The 13,341-nt window shown below is 40.7% G+C and overlaps 1 protein-coding gene across 9 annotated transcripts in view; it reads right to left on the minus strand.

The window, feature by feature from the left end:
* Positions 1 to 13,341, minus strand: part of sox5 (SRY-box transcription factor 5) — a 198,913-nt gene that overhangs the window by 89,810 nt on the left and 95,762 nt on the right. Inside the window, exon 1 of one of the 9 annotated variants that reach the window (XM_044186022.1) lies at positions 2,899 to 3,153. The exons of 7 other annotated variants lie outside the window; for them this stretch is intronic. In XM_044186022.1, coding sequence (XP_044041957.1) covers positions 2,899 to 2,975 — 77 coding nt within the window. In that variant the 5' untranslated portion in view covers positions 2,976 to 3,153. Of the gene's footprint in view, positions 1 to 1,149; positions 1,680 to 2,898; positions 3,154 to 13,341 lie in introns of those variants that run through there. One more of the 9 variants, XM_044186028.1, reaches the window with a different exon arrangement.

Here is a 13,341-nt window from a genome sequence, read left to right on the forward strand (position 1 = left end):
AGAAAATAAATCATATTTACTAATAATAATAAAGAAACTGTTGGTCTCAATGGAATTAAGTAAAATCCTTCAGGCTGCTGATACCGTCCTTGTTGCTGAGTGCGACGCAAGTGATGTCAGATTGTATCTGAGTGTGTCCTGCTTAAACCGTTCAAAGTGTTGACACATCCACTGTTGACTGCCCCCCCCAACGCACTGACACACACACAAACACCCCAATAAACGAAGAGGACAAATGGAAGGGTGTGAAAATCCACCACTGCCTTCCTCTCCTCCCTTTCCTCCTTCACCAACTCAACCCCCCAACATCACCCCCACCTCCCCTCTTAATTTCTGGCACTCTCACTTTTCAGTGACCCTGCTTCTTCTTCTTCTACTCCTTCTTCTGTCCATCTGCGAGGAATGTGTCAGTTTGACTACAGCATTTCTTTCCCTTCCTCTCTATATCCACTGTGCAACACTAGCTCATTCAAATGTCTCTTTTCTCCATCTTTTCCTCTGTGTTTTGGCTGCTTTGGCTTTCTCCGTTTCTCCCTATGTGTATATTTCTGTTCTGTTTGTGCGAACAGATGAGGCCGTGTTAGCGAAGGCAGTCTGTTCCCACTATTTTCAGCTTCAACTGGAAATTTTGATACACAGCCGAGCGCTCAGAGAAGCAAATAAATATTTCAAATCATAAAAAGCATAATTAGAAGATAAAATTAGAATAGAAAATAATATAAATCAACAAATATTCAAGCTTTGTCAAAGCATGAAGTGCATTTTTAACAGCTAAACAAGATGAGACTAAAACCGTATCACAAGACTTTTGTCGGCTTAAATAAAATGAGAATAAAAACGTGTTTTTATACGTAGATAACTCGTATTCAGCAACAAATAGAAAAACAAAAATGTCAGTAATGATTTCTCACCTCTAAAAAAAATTGAAAATATTTCCTTTCAGACAAACCTTCTTCTAGAAACTCTGACAAACTCTTCCTTGTCTGCTTTTTTTAATCAAAAGTGACTCAAGTGAATTTGAACAACAATATGATTTAAGAGGAAGAGAAGAAGGAGAGAAGGGGAAGAAGCGTTGAAAACTAAAAGAAGAGGAAGTGTGATGAGAAGATGGAGAAGGAGCATGGGTGACGGAGGCGAGCGGACACTTACAGAGACGCAGGAACGGAGAGCATCGCGACCACCGAGGCTGGAGCGCACACACACTGGCAACTCACACACACTCCGCTCCGCCGAGAGACTAGCGCTCAACGCACACACTCGAAGCACACACACACACACACACACGGAAATGGCAGATACCCCTCTCTCGATCACACACATACATCCACATACGAACATACACACACACACAGACACACATACATACTGTACACACACACGGCCAGAGCCACAGTGATGGAGTGCATTATTGGAAAGCGAGTTTTAAGCGCTCTCCTCCTAAGTCATTGTAATCCCTGCATTTATCTCCATACATTCTGCTTTTTGGTGTAATCCTTTAAATTTTTAATTCCTACTAGCTGTTGTTATCTTTTTTTTTTCTCTCCTCAACCACTTTGCCGGATTGAACGGTTTATTAAAAACACATTTTTGCCACATCTAAATGTGTTCTTAATTCAAGGGGCCCCTGAATACCCCCCCCCCAGTTTATCTCGGAACAAAAGATTAGTTTCATTGGGCAAAACATTGCGCTACTTTAATGCAATAAAAGTCAAGCAGGCGAAGGGAGAGAGGCGTGTGTGTGTGGTTGCGTGTGTGTGTTAGTATTAAAACGCCGAGTATTATAACATAATCTGTCTCTCGCAGCATTAGCATCAAACAACCATTATTCCACAGGCAAAAGCCACTTGTGTTGACAGTGTCTGAAAAGGGCAAGGTTAGAGGGTTCGTACCTCTAAATGAAGCAGGCCCGCACAAACATCAGAGGAGCACAGTGAGATTAACATTAGCATAAGGCAAGAAAAAAAAACAACAACACCATGCAGAGTGACAATAGGATTACTGAGGGTTTGCATGTATTGAATTTGGATTAAGTGAAAAATAAATCGCAAATAAGTAAATTTTTAAAGACGTGGCTGAGCAGGAGGGCAGGGAGTAAACATAACAAATTCTGGGGTGAAAAATTACCTATTTTGGCTGTGTAAAAAAAATAAATAAATAAAAAATAAATAAGTAAATTCTCTATATATTTTTGACTTGATGATAGTACTTAATATGTTAGGCTGTTACAGAAAGAGACATATAAATAGCTGATAGGGTAAAGCAGAAGTAAGTTGTGGTGAGCAGAGGAGATGATAGGAGAGGATCACACGTTCTGACTTTGACACACACACATCTCTCTCTAAAAGTGTCTCTTTTTCTCTCTTTCACACACACACACACACACACACACACACACACCTCAACACTGTTTTAAGTAGTTTGTCTACAGAGGTATACAATTGAATCACTTCAGTCAGGAGGGATAGATAGAGGAGGAAAAGAGAGTCAGTTCTGTTACTGCTGGGACAAACATACATGAACTCACACACACACACACACACACACACACACACACATATAATGCCTGTTTTGCCCCAGCTTTGCATATGGTGTCTCTCCCAAAAGCATTGGAGTCAATCATCAACGCTCTACCATCTCAGACTCTGTCACACACACACTCTCTTCAGCCTCAAACTCAGCCGACTTGCTGAGACAGTCCACATGCTTTACACACACACACACACACACAGAGACCATGTCTTCTCTTCACACACATGCCTTTCTACTTTCTACTCCTATCCTCCCTGTACCTTCTCCTCCCTATCTCTGTCCCGCTCCGTTCTGTCCTCTTGTCTCTGTCATCTGTACGTGAATGTGTGTGTGTGTGTGTTTGCGTGTGTGTGAGAAAGCGTCACGTACCTGTTACACTCCTGAGGTAGCTCAGGCTCAGTGAGCATGCTGGAGTAAGGGTCCGTCTCTCTCGACAACAACAACATAAAACAGTCCCACAATGCTCAGATGAACAAGGTTAGTCTCCCCAAAACAAGACGGGATAGAAGTGATCCTTCAACCTCTCACACACACTGCTGATTCTCTCTCTCTCTCTGTGTTCCTCTCTCTCTCTCTACTCACACACTTTCAGCCTAACACCCTCCCTCCCTATCTCTCTCTCTGCCTCTGTCCCTCCTCTTCTCCCTCCCTCGCTGTAAGCTGTGAGAGCTAGGCTCAGCTCTTAAAGGGCCAGCAGCAGAGCCTCTTTCTCTTTCGCTCAGTGTGTGTGTGTGTGTGAGCGAAAGGGAGGGGCCATTTGACCAGAGGGCTCATCACTCCCTGAGTGCAAATGCCCCCTCCTCCTCAAGTCCATCTCTCTCTCTCTCTCTCTCTCTCTCACACACACACACACACACACACACACACACACACACACTTGGTTTTCACACACTCAGACAGTCACAGACCATGTAGATACACTTCAGAGTGATAAGACTGCAAGCCCTCATTCACTTTATAATGCAACATGAAGGGAATTAATCATTATGAGGTGAACTACAAGAAACACACACAAGCACATGTTCTTTTCTGTCTTCTATCTTCTGTTTTTATACTTTTAAACCACATGGCTTATCTAAATGGCATGTTAATTGTAATACAGGTTTTTGAAAGCAATGTTTTCTTAAACTTTAAATTAGGACATCGATACTTCAAAATAAAAGACTTTCAGATTACTTCTTTTAGATTACAGCACCAACTAGATGGCATTGTGAAATTGAATATTTTGTCGGACTCACAGTTGAAAAACCCAAAGACGTTCAACTTACAGTCCCAAAAAAGAAAGCGGAGCAGCACATTGTCTACTTTGAGATGCTCGAACCAGCACTCCAGCAACTTAAACCTGATTATCAAAATTGTTGACAAATAATTACATTAAAAAAATCGATAGCTGTTATTTTTCCCACAAACTTCTTGGCTGATTTATTTTATTTATTTATTTCAATATTAAAAAGTCATGTGGTTCCAAGGTTAGTGTACATGAACATGGTCTACTGTATTTTATCAAGGCTTGCAGAGCAACAGCTGAACATGAAAACAATCAAATTTTAGTTAAGTTATTGCCTCTTTTGTCCTTTCAAAGTCAAGTTTTTATGAGAGGGAATGACATTACCGTATACTGTAACAGAACTCCAGGATGTAATCAGAAAGATGGCTGTGTGTACTTTAGGTACTCTGTGTACTTACATGAACCCTACATTACAATACTGACAGACATTTAAAACATGTGAGTGTGTGTGAGTGTTTCAGATTTCTTTAGCTTGGACAAATGTTGTAACTCCATTACAAATACAACAGCAGTTATTGGATTACACTGTACAGTGTTGTAGGTCTGTATGATAACACAATTTCAACTGCAGCCTGGAAGCTTCTGGTAAAAGTGATAATCTACCTTATAGTTTTGACGGTCCCAACAAAGATAAGAGAAGCTAGAAGTAATAGTTTTTATATTTCATATTTGGAATGCCTTGGACTCACCCGTGCTGAATTGGTTAACTTGTGTTGTTCCAGCCTCTTTTACTGTCCTTTTGGTTCCACCATGTCAGTAAAGTGAAGCTGTTTTGTGCTCCACTTTGACACACATCATGCTTTTCACATGACTGACTTCGCTAACAGAATAAAGTAACAGAACAGTGGACGTAAAACAAACCTTGAAACAAGATTAACATAAGGTAGCTTAAGCTCCAAGTGATCATATTTGCTCTGCGACAGCTGAACGCCCTGTTAAATCACATTTCTGATGCATTAAAACAATATTAATATTACACATCTAAATGTTATTACTATTTGCTGTGTGTCATTATGATCAAACAATAATGTGAGGAAAATGTCACAGGGAAACATCCACTTGCCAAATATTAAAATGAATTCAAGTAAATTAGAATTTAATTAAATTGAATTCATGTTTTAAAGAAAAAAATAGGAACTTTATTGGCACTGTCCAGCAAGTGAGAAGCAGTAATGTCCAACTACTGATTCATCCATCTCTATCTATCTGTACCATCTTCACCCTTTCTTCCCCTGCGTCCCAGTCCTACTGTATGTGTAAATATTCTAAGATTTGTAGCCATTAGTTTAAATAGAATGAGCATTAATATGATTTTTCTATGCCTTTAAGTTTTAATGCAGAACAATGACAAGGACGAGCAGTGCAGATATCGGAAAATAATGCACATCCTCCAGCCAATCAGAATCAATTTATTTCCATATGACAAATGACATAGAATAAAAGTTTTAACAGACTTCAATCTCCTTTCATTTTTCCTTTGTTTTGATTCAGTGAGAAGCAGACATTTGATTCGGCGACATGGAACAGTTTGGTTACAAGAAGACAGCTGAACACTTTCAACAGAACATATGCTGAAGCTCACATGCATGAATGAACGCATGCACCAACACACACACACACACACACACATAGACGCACTCACAAAATACACATATACTAACTGACTGAAACCTTCACCAATCACCCACACCCATTGTGTCCTCAGGTGTATGTACAGTGTGTGTGTGTGTGTATGTGTGTGTGTAGTGCATGCTGCTTTCAGCCCTTAGTGCTGTCAGTCACTATTAGGGATGTGTGGTCTACGTGTCACACATACGGCCAATCCAGCTATTGTTCTGGAGAGCACAGAGAAAAGCAGAGCTGACAGACTGCCACTTCTGTGATACTTTAACACACACACACACACACACACACACACACACACACACACACACACACACACACTGACACACACACACACACACACACACACACACACACACAAAGAGAAAGAAGGAGAGAAAGAAAGCCCTGTCACTGTACCTATAGTACTGTAGACAAGCACGCATCTACTGTACAGTCTCACACACACACACACACACACACACACACACAGCATGAATACATTGTACAGTGTTTATAAAGTGAGAAGACAATGACACACACATATTTACACAATTAGAAACTTTTCAGACGTTGACAAAATCACGCCACAAAGTCCATTTAGCAACTGTTGAAAGCAACTGGAGCTTTCAATCAAATCACATAATCTTCCTTAGCAGATGGCTATTGTCATTCTTAGCACTTAAAGGACTGTTCATACATGTTAGCTTAAAAGTTGAGACTGAAAGTTCATTCTTGATTGTGGAAACAGTATTTTACAAAACAATCCCACATACAGATTGTCACATCAGTTCTCAGATGTTGCCGCCCTCTGCAATGGCAAGGGGTCTAAAGCACAGATAACAAAGTTATGGTGGAAGATTATTCATTTGAACCAGCCACAGCAAATTTTGGAAAAAACTACAGAAGAAGTTTATTCTTAAACCCCACTGACCCACGAGTGTACCAGAACTTTATTTTTAATTCTAGCGGAGATCCCAAAGTTTCCAAAGATACCAAATATGTCAGGCTGAATTTTGGGGAAATGTGTATAAAATGACGCACAAGAGCCTTTGGTTTAAATATTTCACACTAACAGAACAGTTAGAACACGTTGATACAGAATATATATGATACTGTCAAACATTGTTTAATAACTTGATTTTAGGGGCTTAAAGGAAGAAGAAAATCTTACCACAGCACTCAACACACATGCCAAATAATCCTTAAATCACCTAAATAAACCCCCTCGAACCATCAATCAATCATTAGATGTAATATCTGAGCCAGTGCCAGTTCATATTTTATATAAATTAAAACCTTTTACAGCATCTGATAACATTAGAAACCTGACCTTAAGCTGCTGTCTGGTGTTAGTTGTATTCAAAGACCTGCCAAACCTAACAAAGACGTAGTGGGGATGTATTATACTTTTTTGTAAGTTTTGGACCACAGAGTGTGCTGTAAGTTTTTTAAAATTAGACTTTTTTTTCAAAAGCAACAATTAGTGGAACTGACGCTGAGTGTATCATGGGAAATCAAGTTGCACTGATGTGACCCCATCCTAATTTTAATTGTTGGAAAACATCTCGCTCTCTCTCTCACACTCACACACACACAGAAATACATACACACAGCCATTAAGCAGACTCTGTTAACAAAGATATCAATTCCCACCTTCACATTGCTAAAATTTATATAACTATGTACATGTGCATGCACACACACACACACACACACACATGGACAAAGCACACATCCATGCCAGCCTTCCCCCCTCTGCTCTCTATAAGACAGCAATATGAACATGTCAATGTCAGCAACAATCAGTGGCATTAGTTTTCTATTTACCTAATCTAATTCATGGTAAAATGGAGAGAATACACTGGGAGGGCTAAATCTAATCGCATTCTCCGACTAAATTGAGCCCCGATTGGAAACGGCATCTCTCCTTGACCCCGTAAATAGCTGCAAAACCAATGATAACCTCATTTGTGCATTACAGAAACTTAATTTCTTCATTATGCGGCTGACTCGGCGGCAATCGGTCAACATAACAGAGCAGCACTGACCTGGGCACCCCCCTCAGCTACAGACAGCTGAGAGAATGGGCATGAGCCTTGTGTTTGTCATATTTTGAATAGATTCATTCACACAATGGGTATAGCTTTCAGAATTTACTTTGCCATGAACTTAGCCATGATTAATTCTGACTTGACAATGGTAAACAATGATAAATATAGTAGATACAGGCAGTACAGGGGATAATGCAAATGCACAACAATGAATGTACTTTGACCTCAGGCTGATTGAGGCTGTTTCAATCAGCCTGAGGTCAGGGTTTCTCAGGAAGCCATGCTGCAAAGAAAGAGTGTTTAAAGGCATAGAGAGACAAGATGAAGGGGAAGAAATAGAAATAGAAACAAGCTCGGCACAGAATCTACTGGAGTAACCAGCCTCGAAGGTGTAAGCCATCATCTGCAGGACTATGAATGAACAAGGCCACCGGAGTGTATTGTGTTCGGTGAGACAACAATGACAAGAAAATGAAAAGGGAGCGTTTCACCTGGGCTGAAACAAAAGGGGCTTGTTAAGTGATTCATAGGTTCATAATCTGAGTTGTGTTTTTGGAAAGACGGAGGGAGAAGGTATCACAAAGCTGCTCGTATAAGGACAGGATATGCAACACACACACACACACAACAAAATGCACTATCACAGAAAGACAGGGGGGAAAATATATCCAGAAGGAACAGCAAACATTCACAATGCTGCAAGAGCACACATTCATGTGTTCAAAAGTACACTCTCATTTACAAATACAGGAAAAAAACACATGGAGCTGCAAGCATGTGCACACAACACACACACACACACACACACAAGAGTCCATTACAATGAAACCGTTGATGGGAGGCCCCTGTGTCGGGACCCGAACAGCTGTAGTTCATTAGGGGCCGACCATGAGCAGGGGCAGGGAGAGACCGGCAGTAAACAATCCCAAAGCCTGAAGACACACACACATATAGTCACACACATCACCCACACAGTTTCACAAACATTCACGCACCATATTATGCAAATGTGGAGACACACACATCGGACACAATGTGGCAAATCAGTAGTTATGGACCTGAGAGGGTTTTCTGTGGAAGAGCAAGATCACATCTAGAAAATGACATAGTTTGCATTTAAATCGGAGAGAAATGAGCGTGCTAGGGCTTGTTGAATATTGCTGTGCTGTGATGCTTTGAATCAAAATTCTAGGACAGAGCAGCCCAAAATTTGGCAATGTTTTTTAGGATTTCAATCATAGCCATTCACTACAAGATGATAACGGTCAGCAATAGTATCATGAATGACAGATTGATATTAATATTGATTATTCAGCTTCACATTGTATGATTCTGCAGCACACAACTGATGTCCAATGCCAATGTTTAGTGCCAATGCAGGACGATGAGAGCCTTTTATGTAGCAAGGCGGAAAGTAAGGCTATGAAAGTTTGAGTGATGGATGGGTGCATACCAGAGTTTGTGTCTGGTTACAGATCAACAATTTAAGTTGGCTTTTTTGATACCTTGATGAAGTTATTGTAGAAAAAAAAATAGTTGAGTTGGACAGTTCATTCTTCACCTTGGAAACGGCAGTTGACAAATCAATCTCAAGTCAAGTTCTGCTTACTCATTTGTTCTGGGGCTTTTGACCGTTTCACACGATTTTCATTTGTTCATTTGATTTTTAATGTTGGCTCAAAGGTTGAGGTAGACAGTATATTCTTGCTCTTCCTCTAAATAAATACATATATAAAACAATATATATTTTTGGTCAATGCACTCCAGAGTTTTCTTTTTTCTGACACTCCTATCAGCAGGACGACATAATTTGTCTTTGTCGTTTTCTGATGTAATGTTAAGGTTTTATTATGTTTAGGTACATAAACAACTTGCTTAGATTCAGGGAAAGATCTTGGTTTGAGTTAGAATTACTACTTGTTCAGTTTAGGGGACGATCGTGGGCATGGCTTAAACAAACCAATGTTGACTTGCGGTCAGCAGTCTCCTGTGTAGATGTCAGATGTTTTGTTGACTCAACCATCCATCTAGACTTCCTCCCTTAGTGGACGCTCTACAATAACGTCACCTGATTTCCTCCCTTTCTCGCATAATAAATACTACGGCCACTAGATGGCCTTGTCACTTGAACATTAACATATGTCGTTTTTGGGACACTTGCTGAAATGACTGATTCAGTTGTTTTTCCTGGGAGGACAGTCTCGAAACAGTGGCTGACAGACAAAACAATCCTAACTCAAGGTCCACTTACTCGCAATACTAACAGTACTGTCAACTGCGGTTTCCAAGGTCAAGAATGAACATTCAACCTCAATGCTCAATTCGGACGTTGACAGATATAAAAATACAAAAATTGATTTGTTGAACACAATCCATTGTTTTGCAGAATCGTGCAATATCAACATTCTGTTTGGTGATGGGGACACAGCAGTGGTGTTTTTGTATCTATTCATCATCGCATGACAGTCTGGCCTGCTTAGAGCATTGTTGAGCTGTTTTAAATATCTACTTTTACTGCGTAGGTTTAAGCATTAAATGAAGCAAAGCCTGTGAGGTAGTTCAGGCAATCAACTAAAGTTGCACTTCCACTCTCACACACGCCATACTCTACTCACTTGGAATAAGATGGCCTATTTAAGCAGGCATGAGCTGCGTTTCCACTGCAGGAACTTTCCCCTGGGACTAGGAACCTTTGGTGTGTTTCCACCGCAGGGACCAGGGTCTAAATTAAGTGCTGAACATTTCTGATTGGTCGAGCGGAGCAACAAGTGGTTTGACCGTCTGGATCGATGCGTTGCCGGGTCACATGCCACCCTTCTCTGGTGCAGCAGCAACAACGAAAGACTCAGCTAAGGTGCTGTTGGAAGCCATGATGGAAGACACGAAAACGGATGACCAGTCGGTTGAAGGTAAATCACATACAGCTCACATGATGCTTGTGAAATGCTATAACGCTAACTGTTGTCATGCTATTGTTACCCTAGCCAAAAGCTAACGTTAGCTACATACTAATGCTAAACGCTAATGGTGTAGAATCGTGGTGTTAAGGCAAGGGATGGCTAAATCGATCATACAAAATAACATCTTGTTATTGTCGTCGCAGTGGGACAAAACCTTTATTTTATTTCATTGTGTTTTTCAGAGGAAACAGGCAGGCACACTGAACTGCAGGCTGCAGAGAGTAGTGTGTTTACCACGCACTAGCAGCCCTCGTCCCATATCGCTGAAGCACAAAGACGCTGTATTTTGCACATTTATATTTCTGCAGATAAATAAATAGTTGTGGAACCAAATGTGTGTATGGTGGCTGTTTTTGTAAATGAAAACAAGTATATACTACTATATATGAAAAAATACATGTAATACTTATGTTTGTATTACCATATTCTAATATTTACAACGCTTTGAGGAAGCGGCTGTCCATTATACACCATTATACACCGGTAACCTCAATATTTAAAACAGGTGAGAGTGCATAGGTAAAAATAAGCAAAGGTCCTTTTGCTGAATTGCGGGTGATGTGTTTAATAACTTAAAACAATACAGTTATGCAGCTGTGTGATGGGTGTAACCTAATGGGTGTAATTTGCCTAGTCTTCACAGGTCTTTAGACCGTGGTGGAAACACAGACAACAATGGGCTGAAGAACTTTTTAGTTCTTTGAAAAGTAGTTCCTGGGAATAAAAGTTCCAGGTACTTTGGGTGGAAACACGGCTATGCACTTTCTTGCTCTCTTGCTCTGCTAGTGTTGCTCCTTTGCAAGTACTGCTGGTGCTTATATAGCATTCTATATATATAACAAGTCTGATCAAGTGGCTCAGGACTGATCTGTGATGGAGTACTTAAGTTTGTCCCATTGCTGCTGCTGCTGTTTTGTACTGCTCCCTCAGGATAATCTACCAGTGGAATAACAGTGGACTGAGTAAAGCTTACATCATTCACCTGACAGTTATAACTTTGGCGTCCACAGCAGCTTAGTTGAGCCAACATTAATACATGAATGACACCGAGACACAACAATGGAAAGAAAGCCAGATGGAAAACTTGACTAGTGTCTGAAGAGATGCCTTACTTCAATCGACAAGTCAAATGCACAAACCAAAATGCATTCAAATCATGCAAGAGAAAATAGATCCATAAATAGTTGTGATGTCTTACTGTTACCCTACAAATATGTTTCTGACATTGTTGTATCAGATATCATATTCTAGGTTACATCCTAGGTCAGTCTTTCAAAAATATCAGATATGATCAACAATTTAGAATTGTGCATGATTGCCTGCAGTGTGAATGCTCCTTTTTCTCTCCGTCTGGCTCACTCGCAAGTTGTCTCAGTCTCAGGGTGAGCTGATATATCAATACCTCTGGCATCTTTTCTTCTCTCCCTCTCTCCTCTTTCCTGGGAGAGGAGGCGAGAGGAGAGGCCAGCGTGGAGAGGCGCAAGCCCCTGTGAAGTGGCTTTATCGTGGGGAGACACGTACAGGCAGAGGACCCCGTCTGAAGGCTGAGTGGCAGGCGGCAGAAGCCATTAAGATAGAGCCGCTATCTCTTGCTGCCAGGGCCCTGTTAATACAGGCAGGGGCTCAGGCTGCTCTCATCCACACACACACACACACACACCTTCTACCCTGCGGTACTTGAACTGACATGCGGTGACATGGATGTAGACATGTGCGTGTTCATTTACACTTACAAGCAACTCTTTCTCTCCATTTCTGTGTGTCTATCTAGAGTCTGTTCCACCTCCAAAACCCATCAATCCCTGCCTGGGCAGGAAAACTGCACAGATAGACAGGTAGAGACCAAAAGAGAGACAAACAAATTACTCTCTCTGCCACTTTTACCACCAAAGTATGGTTGTGTCAGTAATGCGAGGTAAAGTGCACACCAGATTCAGTCTTTTGGGACATTCAGGTATGAATATAACCAAGACGCTAGCCCTGACTGAACTATCAGTGAGTTCAGATATTATTTCACTTTCAATTTCTTTGGTTTCTTCGAGATGCACAATTGCTCTCTTACACCCATCCTAAGAATTGAGGCCCTGGTGGAATCTACGCTAGAAGGTTTTGAATAAACTTTCAGTGCAACTTCAGGTTTTGCTTTTGGGAAACACACTTATTTGCTTTTTTGACAAGAGTTAGATGAGACGATAAATACGACTCTCATGTCTTTGCGCTAAGTATGAAACTGGGGCCAGGGGGTGATTAGCTTAGCTTAACATAAAGACTGGAAGCAGGGGAAAACAGTTAGCCTGTGAGGTATGTTTTTGAACTTTGGAGAGAGCTAGGCTAGCTGTTTCTCCCTGTTTCCAGTCTTTGTGCTAGGCTAAGCTTATCACCTCCTGGCTCCAACTCCATACACACAAATAGTGGTATCGATCTTCTCATCTAACTGCTAGCAATAAAGTGAAGGAGCATAATTCCAAAAATGTCGAACTAGTCCTTTAAATGTCTGCTGCTACTCCTAGACAATGGAGGAATTCTGTTTGTGCTGTTCAAAACAACTCACAACAACTATATTTCTTTGGTAGAAAGTGGTTCCAATGAAAATTGAGGTCTGTTGAATATCAAGAGTAAAGTATATCTGAAAAGACACTTTCAGTGTTGAAGTCCACAAATGAAATTCTATTGACCTCCACCTGATCTGTATTGCGTTGGAGGCAGAAATCTCAGAGATATTTCAAAACCTGGACAAATCAAACCTATTTGCATGGTTAGCTTCCATTAATAGTAACAAAGAAAGCGTGTTTTTTTGTAATTTGGTTTAACTGACCCTTTAATTACAAAGTGATTGACTTATGCAACTGTACAAGTGCATTTTATGAAAAACAGAGATTGTGGGAGTAGCATGGCTTTATTCCATATC

This window comes from Siniperca chuatsi, linkage group LG23, assembly GCF_020085105.1.
Source record: "Siniperca chuatsi isolate FFG_IHB_CAS linkage group LG23, ASM2008510v1, whole genome shotgun sequence".
Lineage (NCBI taxonomy): Eukaryota > Metazoa > Chordata > Actinopteri > Centrarchiformes > Sinipercidae > Siniperca > Siniperca chuatsi.